Consider the following 27,427-nt stretch of genomic DNA (forward strand, 5'->3'; position numbering starts at 1 on the left):
CCTTTTAACAGAGGTGTATAAACATGGTAAGAAAGTTAATTCTGTCACCTTTCCCCCTCCTGTACTGGACCTCTACTGAGGTTTTTGCTGGTGCACAGATGAAGGGAAGCCCTGTTTACAGAGTTACTATTTCTCATTTGGCTTTTTTAAAAAGTGAAATGTAAGAAAAGGTTGATGTCTCCTTTCCAACTCACCTGATTTTTGGTTTGTTAATTGTGGGATTTAACATGGTCAAAGTGGCCCAAGCTAGAGAAATGAGTATCCACAAGTTTATGACCTAGCACAGGGGTCAGCAAACTTTTTTAGCAGGGGCCCGGTCCGCTGTCCCTCAGACTATATTTTGGGGGAAATAAATGAACAAATTTCTATGCCCCACAAATAACCCAGAGATGCATTTTAAATAAAAGGACACATTCTACTCATGTAAAAACATGCTGACCATCCGAGGGCCGGATTTAAGAGGTGATTGGGCCACATCCGGCCCCCGGGCCTTGGTTTGGGGCCCCTGACTAGCACCACAGTTTCCTTTGTGTTTATGCAGCAGATAGTGGGAGTCCACTAAAATCCAACTCCCTGCCCCACTGCATATACAGTAGATTTCTTGATTTGTGAAGTTCCTCAGATAATTGGCATCCTGCAAAGAATATCACTGAACAATCTGGCTTTGTGATGTTTTGATGGCCCTACTTTAACCCCCCCCCCCAAATTTGTTTGCTACGGTACTACTGAAGCAGCTGAGCCTGCCTCACAATATTTTGAGGATAAAAATGGGAGGACTCTTGTATGGCACTTTAAGGTGGGATCTAAACGTAATTAGGAAAAATAGCTTCCTAAACACACTTGAGAGCTCCATAATCTGATGCATACAACTAGTTTTTACTGTGTTTTACAAAATAGTACAAAAACTTGCAATAATTATAGCCTATGCTTACAAACCTTAATTCTTCACATCTCAAGTCACTCTTTGAGACAGGACAACACCCCGTGTTGATACCCTTATCTAGTCACTAGAGAACACAGGACAATGATTTCTCCAGCAGACATGCTCAAAGGAACCTGCTTGTAGTGTGAAGCGCTCCATTTTCTCATCAAAAATAAGTACAGGAGACTTCTCTACCAGTTCCAAAAATCCAATGGGTTCACTACTGGATGTTTTAATCTCTTCACTTCTGTCATGTACAGCAGTCAGTTACTTTTCACTTTCACTTCTGGCATGGGCTCTGCAATCTTGACATGGTATGGCTCAAGCTCTTCTGGGGCAATGTAATCTGGAGAATTGCACATCAGGTCTCTTCCCTTGAACGATTTGGGGAAGGCAATGACATCTCGAATACTTGCAGCTCCTACTAGAAGGCAAATCAGCCTGTCAAGTCCTAAAAGACAGACATTGAATATTAGTGACAGCATCAAATTTCAATGGGATTTTAGGGAGCTCCCACTATCCAACGAAACTGGTGCTAGGTCATAAACTTGTGAATACCCATTTCTCAAAGGTAAAGGTAAAGGGACCCCTGACCATTAGGTCCAGTCGTGACCGACTGGGGTTGCGCACTCATCTCGCATTATTGGCCAAGGGAGCCGGCGTATAGCTTCCAGGTCATGTGGCCAGCATGACAAAGCCGCTTCTGGCAAACCAGAGCAGCACACGGAAACGCCGTTTACCTTCCCGCTGTAGCGGTTCCTATTTATCTACTTGCATTTTGACGTGCTTTCGAACTGCTAGGTTGGCAGGAGCTGGGACCAAGCAACGGGAGCTGATCAGCAAGCCCTAGGCTCAGTGGTTTAACCACAGCGCCAACTGGGTCCCTACCCATTTCTCTAGTTTGGGCCAATTTGACCATGTTAAATCCCACTTCCATGAGATTCAGAAAGTGGTTTTGCTTGCACTTGTGAGTCTAACTAGCAAACATATTTGAGGTGCGGATTAAATGACTGAGGGCTTTTGCAGCAATGTGGCGATTACGATCACTTGGATTATGTGCAAATTCCCCCAAGGTGTAGAATCTGCAATCAGACTTTTTAAAGAGTACTTTGCATGAATAATATATTTTTTGTGTTAAAATGATGACATCCTTTTCTGAACTGCTAGGGAGCGGCAATAAATGACCTTTGTTCTATTTAAAATTTTATGGTTGGTTCTGCCAGATGACCTTGACAAGGGTGAGGTTACTGTGTGCGCGCACACCCACACACACCCAGGTAATAAAATAGCCCACGGTGAAATCAGATTGTCATAAATGCTGCTCATCCAAACTTGTTTTTCTTAGGGACTGCAACTGGGGCAGGGGTGGAAGGCTAGATTAATTCAGGAAGTGTTCGTTTAGTCACTCCAGCATCAGGTTAGTTGGTAGGTGTAATGCAGGGGTCCCCAAACTTGCCTGGCTTCGGGCCGGATGCACACTGTGCTGATCGCGGAGCGGGCTGGAGGGCAGGGGAGCGCATACACTATTTCTGACACCCGACCTGGAAAGCGCTGGAAATAGCTTGTGCGCATGTGCAGAAGTCTCCTCTGACCCAGAAGTACACCGGAAATAACGCTTGCATGTGCACACAAGCTATAGAAGTGTTAGATGATAAAACAAAGCTTCTGTCAAAAATGTCTGACTTGTTGTTAGAATGGTATACAAAAGATGAGTTGACAAAAGAGGTGATGATTAAATGGGCAAAAGATTTTGGGCATAATATTGAATATGACGCGTGGTTGAAATTATGGAATCAAACTTTAAGATTTACAGCATGTACTGCCCTGAAGGAAAATGTATATAAGATGATGTATAGATGGTATTTAACACCAGCAAAGTTAGCCAAAATGTATAGAATGAGTGGTAAAGCATGCTGGAAGTGTAAAGAGAAAGATGGTGAATTTTATCATATGTGGTGGACATGCGATAAGGTTAAAAGATTTTGGGAGATGATATATAACGAATTGAAAAAGATGTTTAAATACACCTTTCAAAAGAAACCAGAGGCATTTTTGTTAGGGATATTGGGAGGAGAGATTAGAAAAGAAGATCAAGTATTGTTTATGTATGCGACAACCGCGGCTAGGACATTGTTAGCCCAAAAATGGAAACTACAGGAACTACCAACAATCGATGAGTGGCAGATGAAAATGATGGATTATGCTTAATTAGCTAGACTGACTTGCAAGATCCGAGACCAAGGAGAGATAAGGTTTCAGAAGGACTGGAGTAAATATGTGGACTACATGGAGAAAAACTGTAGAAGTTTAAAAACACTTGCAGGATTGAAATAAATCCTACGAATTGACTGAAAATAAGACAATAAAGAACTGCAAAAAATGGAGTTAGCAAGAAACCCGCATGAAGGGAGGGGGGGGAAGTCATAGCTCGGCAGAGCAAGGTGCAAGAGGAAAACTTAAGATGTTTTATATAAAAAATTGTTCGTTTTTTTTGTTTTATTTTAATTTGTTGTTAATTGGAAAATTGAATAAATTTATTTGAAAAAAAGAAGAAGGAAATAACGCTTGCATGTGCACACAAGCTATTTCTGTCGCTTTTCTGGGTCAGAAGTGGGCAGCTGCGCTGCGACAGAGCGGGCGGTGGCAGCGGGGGCTGCATAAAAGAGCCTCGTGGGCCGTAGTTTGGGGACCCCTGGTGTGATGTATCAATGAAAAGTAATATTAGTGTTGATGGTCAGTATTAATTGTGATTCAAGTAAAAGCAGATACTGACCTAATGCTATTCCTCCATGGGGAGGTGCCCCACTGTCCAGTGCTTCAAGCAGGTGAGAAAGCAGCTCTGTGTCCTCCTAGAAAAAAAGCAAGTATTAATAACCAGCATGAGTTAAAGGGCCAGACTTGGGTAAACCTGCTTTCTAATCCCTGCTTCCCACCCCCACCCCTCTTCTGTGTGCATGTGTGCCTCAGCTTAGGTTTTCTCAGTGTAAGTGTGAAATGGGGAATTCACTTGTGAGCTGCAATCTGCATAGTCCTCTCCCTCTGGTGCTGCCAAACAAGTACCAAACAAGTATTGTGCAGACTAGCTGGCTGGTACCATCATATATTGGTTGAAACTCGCTGCGAAATCCAATAGAATGAGCAGTATATGATCAAATGTTTTAAATAATAATATGCAGAATCACTTTTGCTATTACCTTCAGCACTGTCTCCAGAATGAAACGTTGCAGCTTTGCGCTGTGTATTCGAATGGAGCCACCTCCAATCTCATTACCATTAAGCACCAGATCATAGTGCTGACCACGGACCTGGCAAGAGCAGAAAGAGAATTTGACTATATACTTCTCTTTGTACCCTTTGCATCTGTGTGAAATAAAATCTCTCCTGTGAGAGTGCTATTGAACTAGGTGGAAATTTGCTTAGAGACAGGGTAGATAGAAATTGGGGGTCCAAAGACCCAAGTAATTGGTAATTCCACAGTATCACACACTTCTACATTTCCCCAGTTCTACATTTCTAGACTACTACCATACTTCTCAAAACACAAGGCTTGTGAAAACAAACATCTATTAAAAATCAAATTTTAAATTGTAAAGCATTATCTAACAAAAGTTAAAATCTAGTGAATTACAATGGGCCACTGCAATTAAGAGCACAGATAAAATAAATAAATCACCGCTATTTTCCTTCACATCTTTGGTTTCCTTGTATCTTTCCATGCTTTTCAGGAAGCACCGAGTTTTCCATTTACACACCTCTCAACAGTAGCATTTTTGCTCCTTTCTTGGGTGCTATGCTTACAAATTCCTATGCTGCACACTATGTAACAAATACAGGAAACTGCTTGCTAAGATCTTCTGGAGATTTTGGGGTGAAAGCTCACCACTATGCAATGAAGTTCCTGAGTGCCTGGATGGAATCAATGAAATCCATATAAGGCAGAATTATGGAATTGATATAAATTAATTATTAAATATAAACTATTGATTAATTAATATTAATTAAGGAAGTTATGGATTCACCTGTCCTAGTTGGTGGTGTATCTCATTGAAAGAAAAATGGGCTGGATTGTACCAATGGCAAAAGTAAAACCAACTTAATGTTAGCTATTGAAAACTAGCTGCAATTAAAATGCTTTGACCTATGGTGAATACTAGGTCCATAGTCTGCTCAAGGGCTACACACACACACACACACACACACACACACACACACACACGTGTGTGTCGAACAATCCTCCAAGGCTGTTTTGCCTTTCCTTTTCTAACCCTGCATAGCTTCTTTGAATACACAAAAAAATACAGCAAAGGCACCAAGTCACCTTGGCAGGATCTGTATAGAGGAGGTGCTCGTCAGAGGGGTGGGGGGCAGTGAAGGGATGGTGAGCCGATTCCAATTGCCTGGGGTTTTCTTCTTTCCGGAGGAAAAGGGGGAAATCCACTACCCATAGGAAATGAAAGGCAGAGGGGTTGCGAAGGGACAGGCCTCTTGCTTCCAGAAGATCAGCAACCTCCAAGCGCAACTTTCCCAACGTAGAACACTAAAAGGAACGAGGTGGGAATAAAGACTGTAGCTTAAGGCAACAATAATCATATTCTACACTTTATTTTATTTAGTGAATAACAGAGGCAGATAATTTGGTGGATGGACTGCATGCTTAAGACTTCTTGGATTAAGCTTATATTTCTTCAAACATCAAAAAAAGTAGAAAACCGTTTCTAATTTAAAACAGCTGCTACCAGTATTTAGCCATCTTGCATCCAAGTTATCTGACATTCAGTTTGTACTTCCGACTTCAAAAATTCCGAAAACTACATTGCATTACATATGGTCTCTGTTTTATAAGGAGTGCCTCAACTATAAAGCCATCATTTGGCTCTATGAGAGATATGGGAAACATTCTGACCTCTCACAGATGATCTGGGGGAAATAGTCAAGGTTTCAAAAGTCTTGCAACAGAGTAGGAATAAGAAATTTGCCACTCAACACTCAAGGTTGTGGAAGTCATCATATATGGTACTTAGGCTATGTTCAGCTTTGAGGAATTAAAATATTTTATATCCTGCCTTTCCATATTATTAAACAATAATATGTTTTAATATACTAATGGAAAACTGCACACAAAACAGATTTACAAAAGAGGAGTGGGAAAACCGGAAACTGGTTATGCAATAGGTACATCAGAACTGAACAGCCTTCAGTTGTTGTCTAAACACCACCAAGGAGCTGGGCCTGCCAAATCTTCTGCTGACCTGAAATAGCCGATCAAGCAGAAAACTTTACAGTAATTGTGCTGATGAGAACAATAAAAGACTTGGGGACCCAATATTCTCCTTACCACTTTCTCATGCTCTCCAGCTGCCAGCAACACGACGTCACCCACATTGGCCTGAACTGCTCTGACAAGCTCCCGTTTTTGTTCTTCATTCAGGAACTTACCAAGTGGGGACTTGATGCTGCCATCGGACCTCAAAATTAAGTGCAATATTCCCTGTTCAGGAGAGAAGGGCAGGAGAGAAACTTAGGCAGTTCCTGAAAAAGCAAGTAGATACAAGGAGGCCAAGTCCACGTCAGCCATGAACACAACTGACAAGGATTTATTTTTTAAAAAACCCCAACTTCATATAATAGCCATTTGCTTGAGGGATTTCTGCAAAAGAATGACCCTATTCCTGAACAAAGCACTGAAAGGAGGCAAGGTAGGGAACAAACTGAAGAAAAGGAGACACAAATGGTAAGCATAATTCTAAAGCAGTCCAAGACAAGCAGCGGAGATGGTGTGGAAAGGCCTGGCACAGTTCAATCCAACTTCCCAGAATACTTCAAACCCCAAGTGTTAACTGTTAAATTTCAGATACTGTACTCTATTTCCCATGAGCAAAGACACAGGAAAATAGCTCTGAAATCCTGCCGCACAACTCTACACTCAGCTATGCAGCTCCTTAGGCACCTCAGGTGCTCATTCTTGTTCTGTGGTTGGTGGGTGGCCAAAATGCATGGTTTAATAGTGTTTGAATATTTTTATTCTCACAGCATTGTACAGTTTAATGCAAAGACTGCAAACACTAACAAATGCCTTTCTGGATCAGATTTGGGTGCAGCATTTTATCTCCAACCAGTTACTTCTGCAAATCCACTTGCAGAGCATGATGGCGATACTCCTTCCACATTCCCAGCATCCAGGGATCAAAACCATCAAATACGCTTTTACTCTTAGGGCTAGTAGTCCTTTTTTATTATTAAACATTTTTATTAGATTTTCCAATTTAAACATCTAATCCATTTTCAAATTATACAAATATCAAGTGGATGTTTCTGTGCCTTACCTGGTTAAACTGGGATTTTGCCAATTCATTTAATGACTCCAAATCTTTATTCTGAAGATGTTTCTAAATAAAAGATAACAACAGATCATTCAATTAAGCCTCTATACTCTGACAGGCATTATTATTACCTTTGTCTATTTTTTCCTTAAATTATGCTGAGTGGTGGTGGTTAATGCTCCTTATTTCATTAAGCTTTTTCACATTGTATTTTAAAACTCCCTATGTTACACTTTTAACAAGGAATCAACTACCATATAAAAGCAATATGCAGAATACAAAGCAAGATAGCTGAACGAAAACTAAAAGAGAACAACAACAAAATGCAAGGAAAGTAAACTTGTAATGAATATAGTAATTCCTGGCAAAGAAAGCTTTGGCAATTCTTTGGTACAATAAAAGCACAGCCAGGACAGTGCAAAAATTAAATTTAATGTGCCCAAGTTTAATGAATAACCTCTCTCAGGTACCATCAACATGAGAGGAAAAAAGGCAAGTATTTGAAAGTCCTCTATTTGCCCTGAGCTTCTGCAAATTTAAACTGTTAAGAAAGTTTCTCCATTATCGGAAGAACTGTGCTGTGTTCAATCTCCCCACTATATGAAAGCGTAACACAACAGTGACACAGACCAAACACCAAATTCCAAGGGCTCCCAAGTAGACTGCTAGATGAGAAAATTGCTTACCTTGCCCCGACATAACAGCCAACATTCTCCTAGGGCCACAGGTTCTGCCTTGGACTACTGAGACCTCAATTCAGCCATCCAGTGGCTCTGGGTTAATTACCATTAGTCTACTGGGCAGCATAGTCTATATCTTTGGTTTGCTATGAGCATAACATCATATAGACCATGTAGATCATTATTGTAGATAAACTTTTTTTAAAAAACAACAACACTACATTGTAAGCAACCTTGAGCACTCCCATTAGAACGTGGGGTATAAATAGGCTCAACAAACAACAATACATATGCACTATCCTGGGCTCCTTGGAGGAAGGTTTGGATGAAGATACCATCATTCCACACACCCTTTTTCCATAAGTAAGATTTGTGATTGATACGACTGTAGGGAAAAGTTTGGAAATGTGTCTGAAACAACTTGGTGCCTTCTAGGCTCCTTTGAGAGGAAGGGCAGGATATAAATATAATGAAGGGCTAGGAATTCATGACAGGCATTTCTCAGTTAAGCCCAGGCAGCGGCCATTTTAGGCGTGCCCAACAGATGCATGGCCACCGACGTGTATGTCATTTTGGACCCAGAAGAGGGCATAACGGGGCAGGCTTATGTGCTCTCCACCGATGCGTGCAATTACCTGGAAAACAACTCCCAGGTAAATCAACTCCCAGGAAAATCGGGGGCTGCCTGTACACCTAGGAAGAATAAGGGTGTGGAAGGGGCTGGGGAGAAGAGGCCAGGGAGATAAGGATGCCCCCTCCCACTGGAGCATTTTGCTCTCCTTCTCCCCTTCCAAGGGGGTTCTTAGAAAATCTGGTTAGCATAATTACTGAGAAAAAACTATTACTGTTATTTAGATTTATAAACTGCCCTTCATCAAAAGGTCTCAAGGCAGTTGACAAGATAAAAATAGAAATAAATAAATAAAAATAAATAATTAAAATAAAAACAACAAACCAATTCCCCCCTTCCACAGACAAGGTACATGGTGCGTAAGGAAAAAATAATTCCCAGTGAATCCCTTTCTCCAAACACATGTCATCAGGTAGTATTTCTGCAGTGCAAAGCATCTCTGTAACCAGTTTCATTCACCAATCTGGCACATCCATTGTTTAATGTATATGCCAGGGACGTTCAACTCCCAAGAGATTGCAATCTACTCCTGGGGGGGATGACTAACAGTGATCAGTGATTTACCCACTGTTGGGGAGGCAAGCCAAACTTGTTGGGGAGGCAAAGCCAAGCTTTTTTTAGGGGGGACAGCTAATAGTTCTGCAGCTTTCGGGGGGGCGGGCGCCATAAATCACTGAACAAGTAGTAAACCCATGAGCGGTAACTCCGTCTTCCCTTTATTGAAATCGTGCATGAATAAAGGACAGAGGGGGCGGGACCGGGTGAGGGGGCGGGACCGGGAGGAAAATGAGCCCACGATTGACCGCTATCAACCGGAGATCGACCTGTCAATCACGGTTGGCTGGTTGGACACCCCTGGCATATGCCATAAAGCAATTCACAAGAAAACACTGCAATCGTATTATTTTATGTCTATAAAAATGTTTAAGAACAATATATCTCCCAACATAGTTGGTTATAATAAAATAATAATAATAATAATAATTTTATTATTTATACCCCGCCCATCCAGCTGGGTTTCCCCAGCCACTCTGGGGATAACATATCTAAAAACATAATAAAATCCTTAAAAACTTCCCTAAACAGGGCTGTCTTCAGATGTCTTCTAAAAGTCAGATACAGTAGTTGGTTCTACGGTTACTAATCTCTGTGCAGGGGAAGAGTCAAGAACTGTTTTGTATGGATAGTATATAAAGAGCAACATTACAAACAACATTTGGAGAAGAGAGCAGAACTACTCACCGCTCCCTGCGGAATGCAAATGGCTCTGCTGGTGCCCCGGGGCTCATTGAGAAATTTCTGCAGAACTCCAACTTTTGCGTTCCTGAACACATCAGTGACATCAATGATCTGAGCATTAGAAGTAAGAAGGTGGAGGGCTGTTAAGGCAGCACATGACACATAAGAGAGCGAGAGAGCCTGCTGAACCTTCAAGCACTGCAACCTTCAAGCACTGCAAAAGCAGGCAACCGGCAGGAATGTTGGTGGATGTGTACACACACTTTGGCCACCAAGAGCTTCTCATTTCTCCACCCCCATTACTTCTGCATGCCAGCTGTCAATTTCTGCACAAACCACAACATTAGTAAAGGTCTTTGTAATCTTTCTAGAGAGCTACTCTTTGCTGCCCCCCCTCCACACCCATTCACAGTGAATCGCAATGGAAGTTTGGGAAGAATTCTTCCTTACATGACTAAGTTCTAACCATGTTCGTCTGCTGCAGCAAAGACACCAAAGCAGTACTTGAAGGGGGGGGGGAAGATGGCGGTCTACGCCTAAACTGCCCCCCAAACAAGTTTAGCCAACTCATGGTCTCCCACCTGGCCACACTGTTGAATTGAACACTGCTGCAAAAAGAGTCTTCTTGCCCTTTAAAGACAACAAAATTTTATTGTGCTTCACTGATGCACCTGACCAAGTTAACCTTGGGATACTGTAGGAATTAAAAAGACCATTTGCTTTTATGTGGCTCAGATGCTCACTCTTGTTGTGCTTTCTGTCCACATACAGAAACAACGATCATTTAATACAATTTTGAAAAGGCATTTGCACTTGTTGCTTAGAACTTTACCATCAACCGAGGAAAGCAGTAGGCTACAGCCTGCGTATCTTTCCTTACAGCTACATAAACCTATATAGTAAAGGATGGTTAAGCAATTTGATTAAAACATAAATAACTATCATACCCAACTCTGTAAACTTTCCTGAACGGGACTTACTCAGTTTCCAGAACATACCTTCATTTCAAAGCGAGTGTCTGGCTTATCACTCCCATAGGTGGCCAGAGCCTCATCATAGGTAATGGATGGGAAAGGTATTGTGATGGGTCTCTTTTCCTCAGGCCAGGAATACTGCAGCAAGCCCTCAATTAAAGCCTGAATCCCAGTTTGGTCTGCAAATGACATCTCAATATCAATCTTGAGGGAGGGGGAATTAAAGAAAAAAGGGGGGGAATAAGTAACATTCAAAAGCATCATAAGAACATTATTTTTCCATATCTAAAACTCTTACAAAATAGATATTTATAATTAAAACAATTAAAACAAGTATCGTGGAAGCTAAATTCTGGAAAAGATACAGGTGTTATACATCCTGAATTTTCACACCCAGGAGGTGGGGAGGCAGCCTGTTCTGGACAGGGTTGAACTCCCCTGAAAGGAGCAGGTATGCGGCTTGGGGGTGCTTTGAAATTGAACACCGCACTGAAGGCTCAGTGGCTCTAGTGCAGGGGCATGTCCAGACGCCAAAAATCGCTTCTGCACAGGCGCAATTTCCAACGCTGCGCACAGTCCGGCCCACGGATGCTCTCCGTGGGAATGATCTGGCCCATGGCCGGTAAACCTTGCCAACCCCTGCTCTAGTGGCTAGGTGTGCCTTTTTTCAGCTCTGGCTTTTTTCAGTCAGTTACAGCCCCTTTTTTTGGGGGGGGGGGAAGAATTGACCACTGTACTACATGCTCTGGTAACTTCTAGACTGGATTATTGCAATGCGCTCTATGTCTTTATCTAAAGATTACTCAGGAACTTCAACTGGACCATAGTGCAGCAGCCAGATTATTGGTTGGAGTTCCCTTCAGAATTCATACAATCTGTTTTAAAACAATTGCACTGGTTGCCAGTTCATTTCCAGGCATGGGGGTAGCCAGGGGAGGCAGGGGGACAGCTGCCCAACCCCAAATCAAGTAAATAAATAAAAACAGATAGCTCAATTCTGCCCCCCAACATAAATCCTGGCTATGCTCATGTTTCTAGGCATAATTTAATTAAGGTACTCACACTAATGTTTAAATTCCTAAATGACTCCGGTACTAATTACTGAAAGACCACCTCCTTCCTGACATACCCTCTCAGGTGTTAAGATTTACAGAGAGGGTCCTCTTGGCAATTCCACCACCATCAGAAGTTCGGGCGAGGTGGGGTGCGACCTGGGAGAGGGCATTCTGAGGGGCAGCTCCTAAGCTGTGGAACTCGCTCCCCAGAGATGCACCTAACCACTATACCAGGCTTCCTCAAGCTCTGCCCTCCAGATGTTTTGAGACTACAATTCCCAGCATCCCTGACCACTGGTCCTGCTAGCTAGGGATCATGGGAGTTGTAGGCCAAAAACATCTGGAGGGCCGAGTTTAAGGAAGCCAGCACTATACAGTTTTCAGCAAATACTGAAGCTCCACCTCTGACTTTTGACACCTGAGATGTATATTTTTACAATCCACCCTAGTTTTGTGATTTTAAGTTGTTTTAGCCCATAATGGGTCCTTATGGTGAAGGATAGATAATAAATGAAAATAATAATTTATTGTGGTTCACAGCACCCATTTCAAACTGAAGGATTTGCACTTTGGCGATTTGGCACTGGAGATTCGTTTGTAATATTTCAATGTCACTGCTCCCTGTCATAACTTTTAAAAAATATTTTTTACAATATATACCCTTCAAAGGAACTACACCTCTTACAGTTGGTGGGGATAGGATTGTAGACCAATGCATTTATTACTGCATAAGCTTTCAGATTCTACGATCCACTTTATCAGATGCATCCACCTGAAGCTTACACCTGAAGCTTACAGGTGTGAAAAGCTCCCAGGGAATATTTTGCCAAAGTTCTAATCCCACAGTAATTGGCACTTGACACACCTTAACTTTTTGGCTTGGTCCTTAATGTGTTTTGGGGATGTTAGAAATTACTGTTTTAAACACTGTAGCAAAAGGACACTTTATGTTAGAAAAAGATCATGTCTTGTACCTGCTGTACAAGTTGTGCCGATCACGTGTCCAAGATTTCCTTAGAGCTTTTAAATCTTACATCAAATTGTAAAAAAAATAATACATAGCAAAGGATCTAAATTACCTGAGTGAATTCAGGTTGCCTGTCTGGCTTGGAACCTTCATCTCGATAGCAGCGGGCTACTTGAAAGTACCTGCCATTGGAATTGAAGGTCACCACTGTCACCATTCTGCTTGCAAAGTATTAATAGCATTTTTTCCCAAAGACATTCACCATCGGCAGGCAGAAGGAAAGAGCTGCTTGAGCAGTGGCTATGATAACTAGCACAAAGCTAGTGGACACAGAAGAGAAGGAATAATCAGTGGTCAGAGGAAGGAGGTTTAGGGTTATGGTTTATGCCTGAGTATTTTTCATGACCGTTGAACCAGTACTCAGTGCTCCACACACTTTGGTTTGATTACCTATTAAGTCCTAATTTGGTGTCCCCAGAACAATTCCTCTGCGCTGCCAGAGAAAGCTAGGGGCAGAAAAGGAGATTCTCTGCCACACTGCTGAGGTTTGTGTCTCTACTGCTGCTTCTGTTTGCCTTACAACTCAGCAGTGCAACTGCTCCACCAACTCAGGAAAGAGCAGGGGGTTCTCACATTGCTATGAGCAGAGGCCCTTTTGTCCAGGGGTCCTTTACCTTTATCCTTTACCTTGCCAAAGCGCCATGAGAATGCACTCCTGGTGAGCAGATTTGCAGTGGCCAACTTTATTGTGACTCCTACTCTTCCTATTAGGGTGGTGTCAGTTTCTGTGACAAGTAGCTTCTGCTGCCCAACCCCCACCCCACTCTAGGGAACAGAGTTTCCATTCCCCGGCGTAGGAGGAGACACTTGTGTACCATTCCTTTTGCCCTGGTTCCCAAGAAACTCACCTGTCCAGGCCTCCTACCATCAATAGCTGCTTAAACTGCTGAGGACTCTGGGGCAGTGAGTAAAACTTCCCAGCCTCTCGTGAAGGCACCACAAATTCCTTTGCACCCTGGTATTAAAAGAAGGGTAGAACAGAAGGAATTGCAGTGACTTTGAAAAGGCAGAAACTTATACTTCAGATCAATAAGCTACAAAACAGGTCCCCAAGTATTTTTTGCCTCCACCAAGCTCCCTTTGAAAGATTCAACACCCAACCCACAGCATTTACCTAGGAAATGGAAACCCACTAATGCACTTGGCCCACCAAACCCAAATCATGTCTCCTGCATGTCACAGTTGTTGCCATGCAATAACGCTAATTGTCAATACTAATGTGGGCTCCTAAAACACACCAGAGGCAAATAAACACATAGTATTTATTTGCAATGGTCAAGCAGGTTCTTCTTCTGCCCTTAGAGCCCAGTTTCACATCTATTGGCACAAAACGATCTGCCCTGATAAACATGCTAGCCTTAGTTTCACCTCCCCCCCCCCGCAAGTCAGGTGGGATGTTCACATCCTCTTTTCAGAAGCTTACATATATTTACAGTTCACCTTTTAAAAATTAAATAATGGAGAAGAAATGGGAGACTGCTGATCTCATGGATGCTGTAACACATTCAGCATCAGAAGGTGACGAGCCTTCTCTTTGATTCAGCCTGAAACTTCATGCACACTTGCATGAAGGGGCATCTGCCTGGCATATGGCTCCACCCGACCCCCAAGTGTCATGACCCTGGGATTGAGTGATTGTAAATCAGCTCCCCACTCAAACGAACCCCAATGCGGCTTGCAAAAATAAGTAACGATAACCTAATGGAACATCACAAGTACAGCATAAAACATATAATATAATTAATAAATATCATCGCTAAAAACAATTACAATCTATAAAACAATACCAAGAAAGCCAGCAACTAAAAAAAACTTAAACGTAATGTAAGTTAGTACACACACACTTCCACCCACCCATCATACAGGAGGCCCCTGATCTAACAGAAAGCTTTGCCATTTACTGCTATTTTATTTGATAAAGGCCTGGCTGATATATTGATATATCGCCCAGGATCGGTATGAGGAGCAGACCATGATGTCGGCTTCACTCAGCGGTATATCGCTGGTAAAATTGCCACAGCTCCTGAGTTCCTCTGCTAGGAGCAGTGTTTTTTTGTAAAAATAAAATAAAGAATGTTTAGGGGTACTCTCATTTTCCTGCTCCTATTGAAATACTGTCTTTTAATAAGCTTTAACTTATTAGTTATTAAGTTAAACCCTGTAACCTGCCTTTTCAACAAGTGATGTTCGAGGCAGTCACCAACAACAGTACAAATACAGCAAAACAGCCGTCACAGGAATACTGAAGCGATGGCCCCCCTCAACATGTATTGGACCCTTACATCTGTTCTTAAACAAACCACGATGTCTAGTTTTATTAGTTCTATTCCTGCATACGAACATGAGTCTGACCAAACTGCGGGAGGCAGTGGAAGACAGGAGTGCCTGGCGTGCTATGGTCCATGGGGTCATGAAGAGTCGGACACGACTGCATTGCAAGGGATTGAACTAGATGACTCTTGGGGTCCCCCCTTTCAACTCTACAATTCTGTGATCCTTTGAGATTCAGTTCCACATCTCCTGGAGACAAGGCTGAAGGTGCAGCTACCCACTCGACACTCAGATGGAGACTGAATAAGCCTCAGTCTGGGTTTGCTTGTTTTGAGAGCAGCATTGGAGCCTGCTCAGTCTGAGCTTCAGGTGCAGCTCTCCAGGGTGCTACTTGCTTTGCCTTAGAAGAATCTGACCTCTAATCTGCTTGTTCTTGCCTTATGGCAACTTCCCCCAACCTGCTCCCCTCCAAACGTTTCGGACTACAATTCCGGTCAGCCCCAGCCAGCAGGGTTAATGGTCAGGGATAAGGGGGGGGGGTTGTAGTTCAAAACATCTAAAGGATGTCAGGCAGGGAATATTGCTTTACGGAAACTGATCCATGTCTTGCCTGAGATTACCTGACCAGAACCTGAACTCAAGACTTCCTTGCTTTTTCTTTTCTTCCCTGGTTAAAACTCAAATTTCTGCTAGCATACCAACACCCTCCTTCCAGAACTCACCCTCTTTTCCAGAACTCAGGATTGAGAGAAAAAAATATTTGTTTTGAGGGCAGAGACAGTGGCTTCAAATCATCTCTGACACTCTGAAAGTGTAATGGCTGTCTTCATCCTTCCACTTTGAGGGAAATCCTTTCTGAATTGAACAATTGGAAACCTTTACAAAGCAATATACACGCAGAAAATACTTACCCCTGGAGTCTTCTTGAATAGCGTTGGCGTTTCCACATCCACAAAGCCTAAAACATATTTCATGTGTCACTTGTTATTGAGTAAAAGGAGAAAAGAAAAAGCATTACTAAATTGCTGTTATCAGTTAAGAACAAAGGAAGTTGCCTGAAACCAGGTCAGACCATGAAACTGTCAACAGTACTGTCAGTTTCAGGCAGAGAATATTCCCAGGCCTGTAAGGAGATGTCAGGGAATGAACTGGAGACCCAAAGCGGGAACTCTCCCATTGAGCCACACCCCTCGCCCACTTCCCTGCACTTCTCTCACCATGACGATTGCAGAGGTATTCCCGCATTCTCATCACCACCTGGGACCTCATCCGTAGGTTGTACTGCATTTGGGCGCTCCGCAGGTCCAAATAGCGATACTGCATTCGCAAGGCCTCGGTTTTCTGAGAAGGGGAAGGGGTTGTAATTCAAAAGAAAAAACAAATAAGTACATGAATGGGAAGCCTATGGGGGAAAGGAAATTAGGAAACATCCACATCACGTAGTTAAATGGCAACAAATTAGTGCTTTTCTTTACAGCAAAATGGTTCAAACTTCTCCCGCGTATAATTTTTCCCGTTTTGAAAAGTTAATTCTTATTTTTTCACACTATTCAAAATATATAATCTCAAATACTTATAAAATTTTGCTCAAATATGAACCCAGAAATGAACAGTAAGTTGCAAGAACTCGGGCCAGGAGGCAAACATACTTGGTACACTCTGAACATTAAAACATTGCTGATGAAGAGTTGGCGAAACAGGGCCTTGTCCTGGGATTTTTTTCACTGGAATTTATTTTTATTTGCCTCATTATCGTACTGGAATAGATTCCTATTTGAATTCATCTTATCATTACATAAATAAAACCTTTTGAAGACTTACTTGAAATTCATCTTCCTCGTGACCCGAGTCCTTGCAACTTACTGTTCAAATATGAACCCAGACACCAAACGGGTTTAAGAATGTCATGGAACTCAGATTTAGAATGTGACATAACTGAAGATACTTAGCCATGTGTGTGTGGGGGGGAACCATTCTTCTCATAATTTATCAGCTAAACATAAAGAACTGTCACTAAAGTTGATTCATAAGCGGTACAAGACTCTTGTATATAAATTCATCTCCACTCCTAAGGTGGTGGAGGGGATGTTCAGAAACTGGATCATATGCACCTATGGTGCAGCTGTACTAGAGTTCAATAAATTTGGGCAACGTTATACATTGATAAGATCTTAAACAGTCATATTACCCCAAATTCTCAATTAGCCTTTTTATGTATACCTGAGAAGGGTAATCAAATTTTGCATAGTATTTTGGATCAATCAATTTATTGTGCATAGCCAAAGGCCTTTACAATGTACAGCAGAGGGCAAGAACTAGGCTTTCCTCTGAAATCACACAACATAACCTATAGAAGTTTACAGCATAAAGTTTTAAAATTAGATAGCATTAACATATCGAGAATGGAGCTTCTTAGTTGCCAGAGCAAATCTGGCTACCAGGTGTGTAATTTGTAGATCTTCATGAGCTAAGAGTTCGACTGTCACTTCCTGGGGGGATCGGCCTCAGAAACAGTTAAGAATAGAGGATAAAAAAATTTCTCTGGGCAATTTTGCATAAGAAAGACTTGATATTGCACCTGCTTATAGCAGTTAGAATGACCATCAGAGCTTTGGGGGAAATTAAATGGGGCCAAATTTACTACTTGATACAAATCAAGTGTGGGATTCTGCCCACTAAATTATCTGTTGTTTGAATGCAGAGTTCAGAGCTATGCATATGCTGCCATTTCATAGTAGTACAAAAAATTATTAATTTATGTACTGCTTACATACCAAAATGGCTAACTGGTTTACAAGTAAAAAAATCAATTAAGAAATCCCTGCACAATGAAAACAAACAATAAAACAATTCCATCAAAACATTTAAAAGTCCCTAATTAAAATTTACAATAAAACAAGCCTGTTAAAAAGCATAACCATTAAAAGGGTTAAAGAAACAATTAAAACAATTAGATCAGGGGAACACATAAAACGGTGTGTTTTTAAGAGCCGGCAGAATGCCAGTAGTGATGGAGCCTCTTGTATTTCGTAGGGAGGGCATTCCACCACATTTTCACAAGCTCATGGAAGTATTTCTGAACCCTGATAATCATTCTCACATATTTCCTTTGCTCTCCAGCCATCGCTAATCATTCTTTTCAGTTGAAGACCAATTATGAAACATTTCCCCAAAGCGGCTAATTGGAACTGTACATCATCAACACACGCTTCTTCCCAAACCTCCTTTCTATAAGACTGAACATGAGGAGGGTATGAAGAACAAGGTCAACCAAGAATTTCAAATATGCATTGTACCAAACAGCCAACCACACAGAAATAAAGAGAAAATCACCTTGACAAAGTCTTTCATTTCAAAAGGAAGTTTCTTACAGGAGTTCAGGACCTCCACTGTTTTCACCTTAACTTCAATATCACCTGTAGGCAATCTCTAAAAATGAACAAGAAAGAGGCACATTGTTAAAAAAAGAAAAATAATCACCACTATTTTTACATACGGTACATTCCTGACATGATAGTACAATTGCTATCTGCACTTGTGCCATACTTTATTATCTTACTGAAATGTTTACTGCTGGTTTAAATTTTTTTATTGTCTTATTAAGCCTATCCAATGGAGAGACAACCCTTTGTCTCACTTCTCCATTTTGAAGATGGAGGCTTGCCTGGGCTCTGCACTGGCCAGGTGCTTCCAGTCAACACAGAGTCACCACTGGGCCAGATTCAACTAATTAATCCCACTAGCAGAAGCCAACAGAAAAACTTCTGCTAGCGCAACAGAGCTCCCTGCCCCATGTGGGGGATGTTGGGTGAACCCCAAAAGAGCATGTGGAAGAGAATAGGGGAGAACGCTGAAATCCTTGCGTCAACAGAACATTCACTTTAGAACAGTGTTTCCCAAAGTGGGTGATACCACCCCCGGGTGGTGGGGAGCGCTGGAATGATCCAGGGGTGCAATTGGGGGGTGTTGAATAAAACTAAGGGGGCAGTGGAAGCATAAAGAAAGATTTTTTTTTGAAAAACCATTCATACATGTTTTATCAGTTGTGTAGTGACGCTTGCTGCCAGGTCGGGCACAGTTGGGGGACGGTGATACCTCCCCTGGATCCGTGCTGGAGGTGAGGGGTTTTCCTAGGCTTGAGCGAACCCTTTTTGGCTTCACCCAGAGCCAGAAAGTGGATCACAGCTTGCCTCTCTATTTGACCAGTGGCAAGCAAATCAGTTAACTAAAAAACAAGCAAATTGCCTACAAATAACTAATCACAGTGATTTAAGAATGCTGCTGACAAAAATTAGAACCAAAGATTAATAAATTGATAGCAGCATGCCAGGTTCAACCTTCTCATTAGGATTATTTTTAATGTTATACCTTATACGTAATTTTTATTTTAATATTATCCTTTGTTACCTTAATATTCTGCAATGTGAATGTTACTATGGCTGATTATATATATATATATATATATATATATATATATATATATATATATAATTTCAAGCCTCAAGGTGTTTTATTTACAACTTTCTTTCTTTACTATGTTGTAGGGTGTAGGTACAAATATACAGTATATAAAAGAACACAAATTCGTTTCTGCAACTTTCTGTTCACTTAAAGAAGGTAGCTTTCCAGGGGGCAATAAGTAAAAAGAATTTTCTGAAAAGGGGGTGGGAGGCCAAATAAGTTTGGGAACTTTTGCTCAGAATTACAATTAATTCCTCCTCCTGTCTCCTCCCCACTGGGGATGGGATGGGAAGGCAGAAATTGGTTTTGGCAGGAAAAACTAACCCTAGCCACTTTGGCCCTGCATAGCTTATTTTAAGCATTATTATCAATCATTTCTATAGTGCCGTCAAAGTGCAAGGCACAGTGCACAGGACCTGAAGGCAGGTCTCTGTGCCAAGGAACTTGCAATCTAAAATGCAACATACAAGAAACAGAGAAAGGGGAGGGAAGTGGAAGCAGAGGTTAGCATGGGAAAAATATGCGACTGTTTCAGCTGCATGTAAGAAGCTGAGCTGCAGGCAGATATGGAGCCAGGGGGCTAAGCCAAGCAAAGGTCATGAGAAAGGTGGGTTTCGATGAAAGAGCAGTTTGGCGATATACTGTTGGAAAAAACAAGCTGCATTGGCCTCTGCCTGCAAAGCACCTGGTGAAACTGCCTCAGCTCTCACCCCGAGAACTGAGGCGGTTTCACCCAGGCTCCCACAGGCTGGGACAACGCAGCTTGTTTGCACAGCTCAGCTGCGGAGGGGGAAGGTTCCCCCTCTCCAGCCGAGACAGTGTCGGCGCTCCCCCCACTCAAGGGCGAGTGGGCAGAGCATCGGGGCTCCTTTAACTGCTCGCTGCGGGGAGTACCAGGCGCGCCCACCCTCAGCTGAGCAGTTTCAAGGAGCCCCCACCCCGCCACCGGCCCACGGGAGCCAGCGCTGGGCTGGGGGCTCCTTTTTAACTGCTCGACTGAGGTAAGGACAGCTTCACACTCCTCAGCCGAGCAGTTTAAAGATGCAGAGGGACTCCAGTCAAGTTGGCCAAGATTTATAAGAAAAAAGACGAGAAATGTTGGAAATGTCGGTTGGAGGATGGGGATACATACCATATGTGGTGGCGTTGTAATGTGGTTAAGGTATTTTGGGAGCAAATATACAACGGGCTAAAAAGATTACTAAAATATACATTCCCCAAAAAGCCAGAATTGTTTTTGTTGGGATTAATGGGGGAAAGATATTAAAAAAGAGGATCAAAAAATATTTATGTATGCCACCACAGCGGCCAGGGTGCTACTGGCGCAAAGATGGAAAACAACAGAGGTTCCAACTGTGGAGGAGTGGAGGGTTAAAATGGTAGAATACCTGGAATTGGCCAAACTGACTGGAAAAGTAAGAGAACAAAAAGATCAGGAAGCCCAAAAAGAATGGGAGAAAATTTACAGAATATCTAAAAAAATATGGTAAACCAACAATAACACTAATTGGCATGAATTAACATCTACAACTGTAATAATGGAACATAACTGAGATTTTGATGAAAGAGAAAATATATAGAAACGAAGGATGAAGAGCAGGTAATAGATAAAAGAGTATAGAAAACCAAATGTGAAAGAAGGTGGAAGTCTGGTTCGGCGGAACTAAAGGAGAAAGATAATACGAAAAGATGTTAAGATAATAAGGGGGAGGGGGAAAGGGTTTTTCTTTTCTTCTTCTTTTATTATATTTTGTGAAATAACTGTTATTGGCATTGTAATTGATTGTAGTCTTGAATATATCTGGATATTATTTTGGTATGGATATTTACTTTGAATAAGAACACATAAGCCTGTATTAGGAATTATGTATGAAAATCAATAAAAAGTATTTAAAAAAATAAAATAAAATAAAGATGCAGAGGGAGGAACAAGCTGTATGAGGGCAGAGCGCAATGGCGGTTTCACTCAGTGATATATTTCACTCACCACTCCTGAGCCCCTCTGCTAGCAGCTGGAGGAAGGACCTCTAGCAGACACTGGTAGCCACTGCTTTTTTTTCTGGAGGACACAGACCCCTAAACATTTTGTGAATCTAAGTTTGGCCTCGTTGAGGGATAGTATTTCAATAGTAGCAGGAAAATTAGAGTACCCCTCAACATGTTTTAAAAAACAAAAAAAAGTACTGCTGCTAGCAGAGGTACTCGGGAGTGGTGGCGGTTTTACCAGCGATATACCGCTGAGTGAAGCCAACATCATGGTCTGCTCCTCATACCGATTCTGGGCGATATATCAATATATCGGCCAGGCCTTTATCAAATATAATAGCATTCAATGGCAAAGCAATACAAATCCAGACCCCCACTTCCCAAACACTGTGTCACGTGTGAAGAGGCATTTCAGCTTTTGGGAAACAGTTTGCGGTGTCTTGAAGTGGCCAAGTTACACTGAGATAAAATCAGAGGGAGATTCTCCTTAAAGTACGCACGGGGTTTGTCTGTCCTGGAGGCCGGGGGACCACAGTTCCAGTCACCCTCAATACAGATTCAACTGGAGTGTCATGCAAGATCTTCCTCAAATGGGAAGCTGCCTGCAGAAAGACGGAAACAACACATAAGATTGCACAGGTACATTGTTTAGTTGGTCTCTAAGGTGCTACTGGAAGGAATTCTTTTACATTGTTTAGGAGCACAGATTTAGAATGGATGAGCTACCTTAGTAGTGGGCCAATTTCAGTGTTGTAGTCTAATATTAGGCTCCTCTGCCAAAGTAGAACTTGCACAGCCCACAAATTCACAAGCAAGAATGAATTATCCTGCTGATGAATTCTATCTTGAGATTATAAGAAGTGATTTGCTGAATCAGATCAAATCCCACCTAGTCCAGCATTCCTTTCTAGAATCCTAGGTAGTACCGGTAAGCATAGGGCTGGTTCGTAGTTTCTGTGGGTGCTGAACCTGCATAAATGACCCCCTTTTATCCTACTTGAAATAAGACAAGAAAAAGACAGGCAGGCGAGATAAACAGCAGAATGTGATTTCTACCTTTAAACAAGTCACATTCAGCTTCTGCTCTTCCTCACCTTACTGCTAAGCTCACTTCCCTGCCTTATCCTTGTAGGCCAGCGGTTCCCAACTCCCCTGATCTCAGACCACTTGAAAGTCGCTGAGGGCCTTGCTGAGATCATGAGATGATTTTTCTGCCTGCCGTCGCATTTGTAATACAGTGGTGCCTCGCTTAACGAATGCCCTGCTTAACGAAATTTCCGCTTAACGAAAGGATTTTTCGAGCGGAGGTTGCCTCGCTAGACGAATTCGTTTTACGAAAAATTCATCTAGCGAATCGCGGTTTCCCATAGGAATGCATTGAAATTCAATTAATGCGTTCCTATGGGCAAAAAAAATCAATGCATTCCTATGGGATTCGCTAGACGAATTTTTCGTTATAAGAGAAGACCCGTGGAACGAATTAAATTCGTCTAGCGAGGCACCACTGTACACTGTGCTGGATGTTGTGTGGTTTATAATTGTATATTATTGCTCCTTTTAATGCTGATACATTTCATAGAATTCAAAGTATAACACAATATAATATACAAATAAAAAACAATACAAGAATCCTAAAGCCCTTTTCAGGCACTGCTTAAGTGTATTCATAACACCAATAAGGCCACCAATGAGAATACTTTTCTTTTAAAATGAGCAGAGAATATAAGCAAAAATAATCTACTTATGATTGTATATTCGTTGATAAATCTTGTGTGTAGTCACAAAGAATGAACATCTATATGTCGTATGTCCACTTGTAAATGATCAGAAGTAGTTATGGGAAGTTATCAAGTTTGCTGTTACATATTCAGAATCACAGTGCCTGCAATGTGTTATGTTTAAATAACTGCAACATGACAGTCGACAATAAATAATTTAACCTGTGCAACTGCAGGAGCAACCCTTGATAGCTCACCTCATCCTGAGGTATGATAATCTGGGTGAGCCCTTGGAAGTCTCTCAAAACCACAAACTGCTGCTGTCTGATCACAGGAGACACAAACAGAAATGTTTATAACACTTCAGGTAAAACCTCTACATTAGAGCGAGCTTAAATGACGTCAGTTTACATTTGCAGATAAATAATATAGTACAGAGTTCCTGAGACTACTATTTCATGCTCATGTCTAAGAGAGAAAAGAAATCTCTGCATATTGAACTTCAGAAAACCAGGGGAAAGCTAGGTTAGGACCTTCTCCCAAAGAGTCCCAAACATGCTATATCCCACAAGCACATTCTCCCTTTCAGAGCTGACCATTCATATTGGAGTGAAACCACTAGCAACCAAATCAGACTGCTGTAGGGACAAAAAGGATATTGAAAGCCATCAAGAGATCACGTAGAACCAGCAGAAATAGGTCCAGAAAATCAGTTTCATCTACCGGTAATAGTGCTTGGTTAAGGTTAACAATGTGGGAACTGGTACTTAAGTCTCATCTATTTAGAACACTTCAATAATTTTTTTCAGTTCACAGAAGAGATACTAGAATAGATGGACCCTAGTTTTGACTCTGGGAAGCAATTCTATTGCTTATGGTTTGCCATAACACCTTCAATCTAACAATCCTGGATGTTTTTATTTACCTCTGATATTGAATCCATCCACACAGGGTGACCTCCTGACCTACATGGGCAGAGCGCAATTCCCCACACGTTTTTGTCCGGGAAACAAAACTATTGACATCTTGTGTAAAGAAAAAACAATTACATTTAATTACATTCATAAGAAAGGTAATACATTTTCAACACAGTATAAAATATTATCAAAACAAATTATAGAGATGCCAGTTATGGGCATGAATATTAATAGTGCAATCCTATATATGTCTACTCAAAAGTGTCTACTCAAAAGTAAGTTCAATAAGGCTTACTAGGGTGGATATTGTATAAATGATGTAAAGAATAAATTAATTGCACAAGGTATCTAGATAACATTTAATGTCATTAGTTATTTTGCACAGCTATTGCTCATCAGTTTCCCCACTGATTTTACAGTGCCCAAACTGGACTGGCCAGTGGTTTAAATTCCTTACTTTAGTTCCACAAAACTACTTGACTAGCTACAGCTAAAGGCACAGCCATTCCCTTGTTCCAGTGTTCTTTAACAGCAGCATCCCAGTTTCAAAGCAGCAACAGCCATTAGTGTGAAAGAGCCAAACAACGAACAAAAGCTTACATAAGGGAGCAGCACTGCTCAGAGACATAGGAAAGCTTCCTAGCAAAAAAGTAGCAATTCATTCTATGAGGCATCTTGAAAGAGCCCATAATGACAAAAACTGTTCAAGAGCAGTCAGTAGGAGCTAGAGCAGGCACCGGCAACCTTCGGCCCATGGTCCAGATACGGCCCATGGAGGCCATTTATCCGGCCCACGGGCCGCCCGTGAACCGAGCCGCCCGCTCGGCAAGTTCCCCACGTGCTGCGGTAAACCGGCGCAGTGCGGCGCGGGGACTTGCTGAGCGGCGCCGGAAATTGCATCTACGCAGCCGCAGAAGCAATTTCTGGCGCTGAGGACATTTTGGAAATGGGCAGCCAGCACCGGAAATGGCTTCTGCGCAGCTGCGGACAAGCGCAGAAGCCATTTCCGGTGTTTGGGACATGGGCAGCGCGGCACCGGAAATGGCTTCTGCGCCTGTGCTGCCCATGTCCGGCCCGCGGACGATAGTCCGTGGGAATCCTCCAGCCCACGGGCAGAAAACATTGCCAATGCCTGAGCTAGAGGAAAACATTTAGAACATCCTGGATATTCCATTTTGTTTGCCTGACAAACTAATCCTATGGAGAATTTAATTTGGCCCATTAATTTAAGCAGGTTTGTACACAATTACAATCTTTAGGGGGCAGCTCTAGCTAGAGTTGTGCTGACACTATTTTTCCTCAATCAGATTCCAAACACTATCAACAAGATTTTCAAGACACTATTTAAAGTTATAGGGTTTCTATTTTTGGCTGGTCTATTGGTCTGAGAAACTGAAGTTTTATACTAATTGTTGCAACAATCAATATCATCATCCTGTGGTACCCTAAAACACATTTATTGCAGCAGAAGCTTCCGAGCATTAAATACAATGATCATCTAAATAAGCAGGTAAATATTCTCCAGAGAAGAAACAGAGGTGTTTTTGTTTGTCTACGTTTTTTTACAAGGAGACCCAACGATCAAACCTATACAGGGATTTCTCTTTTCCCTCCCTCTTATGTTTTTAAACTGTTCTTTATTTTTAATCTGTAAGCTGCCTTGAGTTCCTGTCAGGTGTCTGCCTGCCTATTGAAATCAAGCAGGTGACTTTACTGTACTCCTTTCGGCACCTGCTACAAACACCTTTCTTTTAGACAAACCTACACAGATGCTTAAGAAGGTTCAGGCAAATCTTAATCCATTTTAGCATTTTGGAAATAGGCTTGTCAATTTTTCCTTGATTTTTACTGTTTTATCTTTTGTAAACAGCTTTGAGTTGTTGTTGTTTTAAGAAATCAAACTGTGTATAAATTTCAAGGAAATAAATATTTAAAAACAAACAAAGAATAATGATAATCATATGGGATTGCACTCCCTTTGAAGGAGCAGATATGTAACTTGGGGGAATGTCTGAATCCTTTGATGGTACAGAGTGCCTTCCATCAGCTTTGACTGGTGGCCCAGCTGTGCTCCTGGACAGCGATAGTCTAGCTCTGGTAACCTCTAGTTATATTACTGTACTTCAAAGCGAATTTGGAGGCCAAGTTGCTCACTGGGGCAAGACCGCTTGAGCATAGTACTGTACATTGAACCTGGCCTATCTGCACTGGCTGCCACTTAGTTTCAGGCCCAATTCAAAGTTCTGGCTTTGGTTTATAAAGTCTTAAACAGCCCAGGACCACAAGGACCGCTTCTCCCCATCTATACCTACGATCATCACCTGAGGCATTTCTTTATATGCCACCTCCATGACAGGTCTATAGGATGGCAACATGTGAGCAAGCCTTTTCTGTTTTTGGGATGCTTTCTCCAGGGAGGCTCACCTGGCACCTTCCTTACATATCTTTCGGTACCAGGCAAAAACATTTCTCTATAACCAGGCCTTTGAGTGATTTAAAAAACCTTTGGCCTTTTAAACTGGGGGGGGGGTATTGTTTTTGTTATTACTGTATGTATTTTTGTGCTTTTATGTAAACCTCCCTGTGATCTTTGGATGAAGCCATGAAGGGCAGTATAGAAATTTAATTTAAAAAAATTACAATAATTCTTAAGAATCATACACCGCTGGTTGGTAAGAAAAACGTCAAAGCAGTTTACAAAAAGATAAAACAGTAAAACTGAGACAAATTCACAAGCCTACTTTTAAAACCTACAAAAGTTAAGATACTAAAAAAAAGGATCAACATTCACCTAAGCATCTTGGTAGCTCTTGTCTAAACAATAATATTTTGTGCAGACGCCCAGAAGAGCGCAGAGAAGGCGCCTGCTTTACCTCCAGTGGCAGGGAGTTCCAGAGAGCGGGCGCCGCCACATGAAATGATCCGCTTCCTTACCGGTGCGGAAATGGGGCATTAAGGTGGGGCACCTCTAGGCGCCAAATGCAGGGAGCGCAGCGGCCTCGCGCCTCCCCCCGACCCCCCTCTCTCCACGGGCGCCACGAACCTGCAGGGCCGGCGCCGTGTGCGTGGAGCGTCGGAGTGCCGGCGGAGACGCGCCTGGCGCCGCTCTTGGCCGCCCCCCTTCGGAAGAGCAGCGACAGAGGGGCGCGGAGGGGGCCCGGCAGCCCGCGCATGGTCCTCCAAAACACCGGCATCGGATCCTCGCGTTCGCTCTCCGCCCCTTCAA

At 42.1% G+C, this 27,427-nt stretch overlaps 1 protein-coding gene across 1 annotated transcript; it reads right to left on the reverse strand.

The window, feature by feature from the left end:
• Positions 1-31: 31 nt before the first annotated feature.
• On the reverse strand, positions 32-27,425 carry DARS2 (aspartyl-tRNA synthetase 2, mitochondrial). Its single transcript, XM_035122419.3, has 17 exons — positions 27,245-27,425; positions 24,210-24,309; positions 23,542-23,608; positions 22,067-22,168; positions 18,453-18,548; positions 16,337-16,460; positions 16,031-16,077; positions 13,697-13,803; positions 12,901-12,970; positions 10,791-10,970; positions 9,796-9,903; positions 7,246-7,308; positions 6,258-6,410; positions 5,241-5,459; positions 4,117-4,227; positions 3,696-3,771; positions 32-1,373 (listed from the first exon to the last, which is right to left on the reverse strand). The coding sequence occupies exons 1-17, from the start codon at positions 27,393-27,395 to the stop codon at positions 1,186-1,188; spliced, it is 1,962 nt and encodes a 653-aa protein (XP_034978310.2). The 5' UTR covers positions 27,396-27,425; the 3' UTR covers positions 32-1,185.
• Positions 27,426-27,427: the final 2 nt, after the last annotated feature.

This window comes from Zootoca vivipara, chromosome 7 (genome assembly GCF_965207765.1).
Source record: "Zootoca vivipara chromosome 7, rZooViv2.hap1.1, whole genome shotgun sequence".
Lineage (NCBI taxonomy): Eukaryota > Metazoa > Chordata > Lepidosauria > Squamata > Lacertidae > Zootoca > Zootoca vivipara.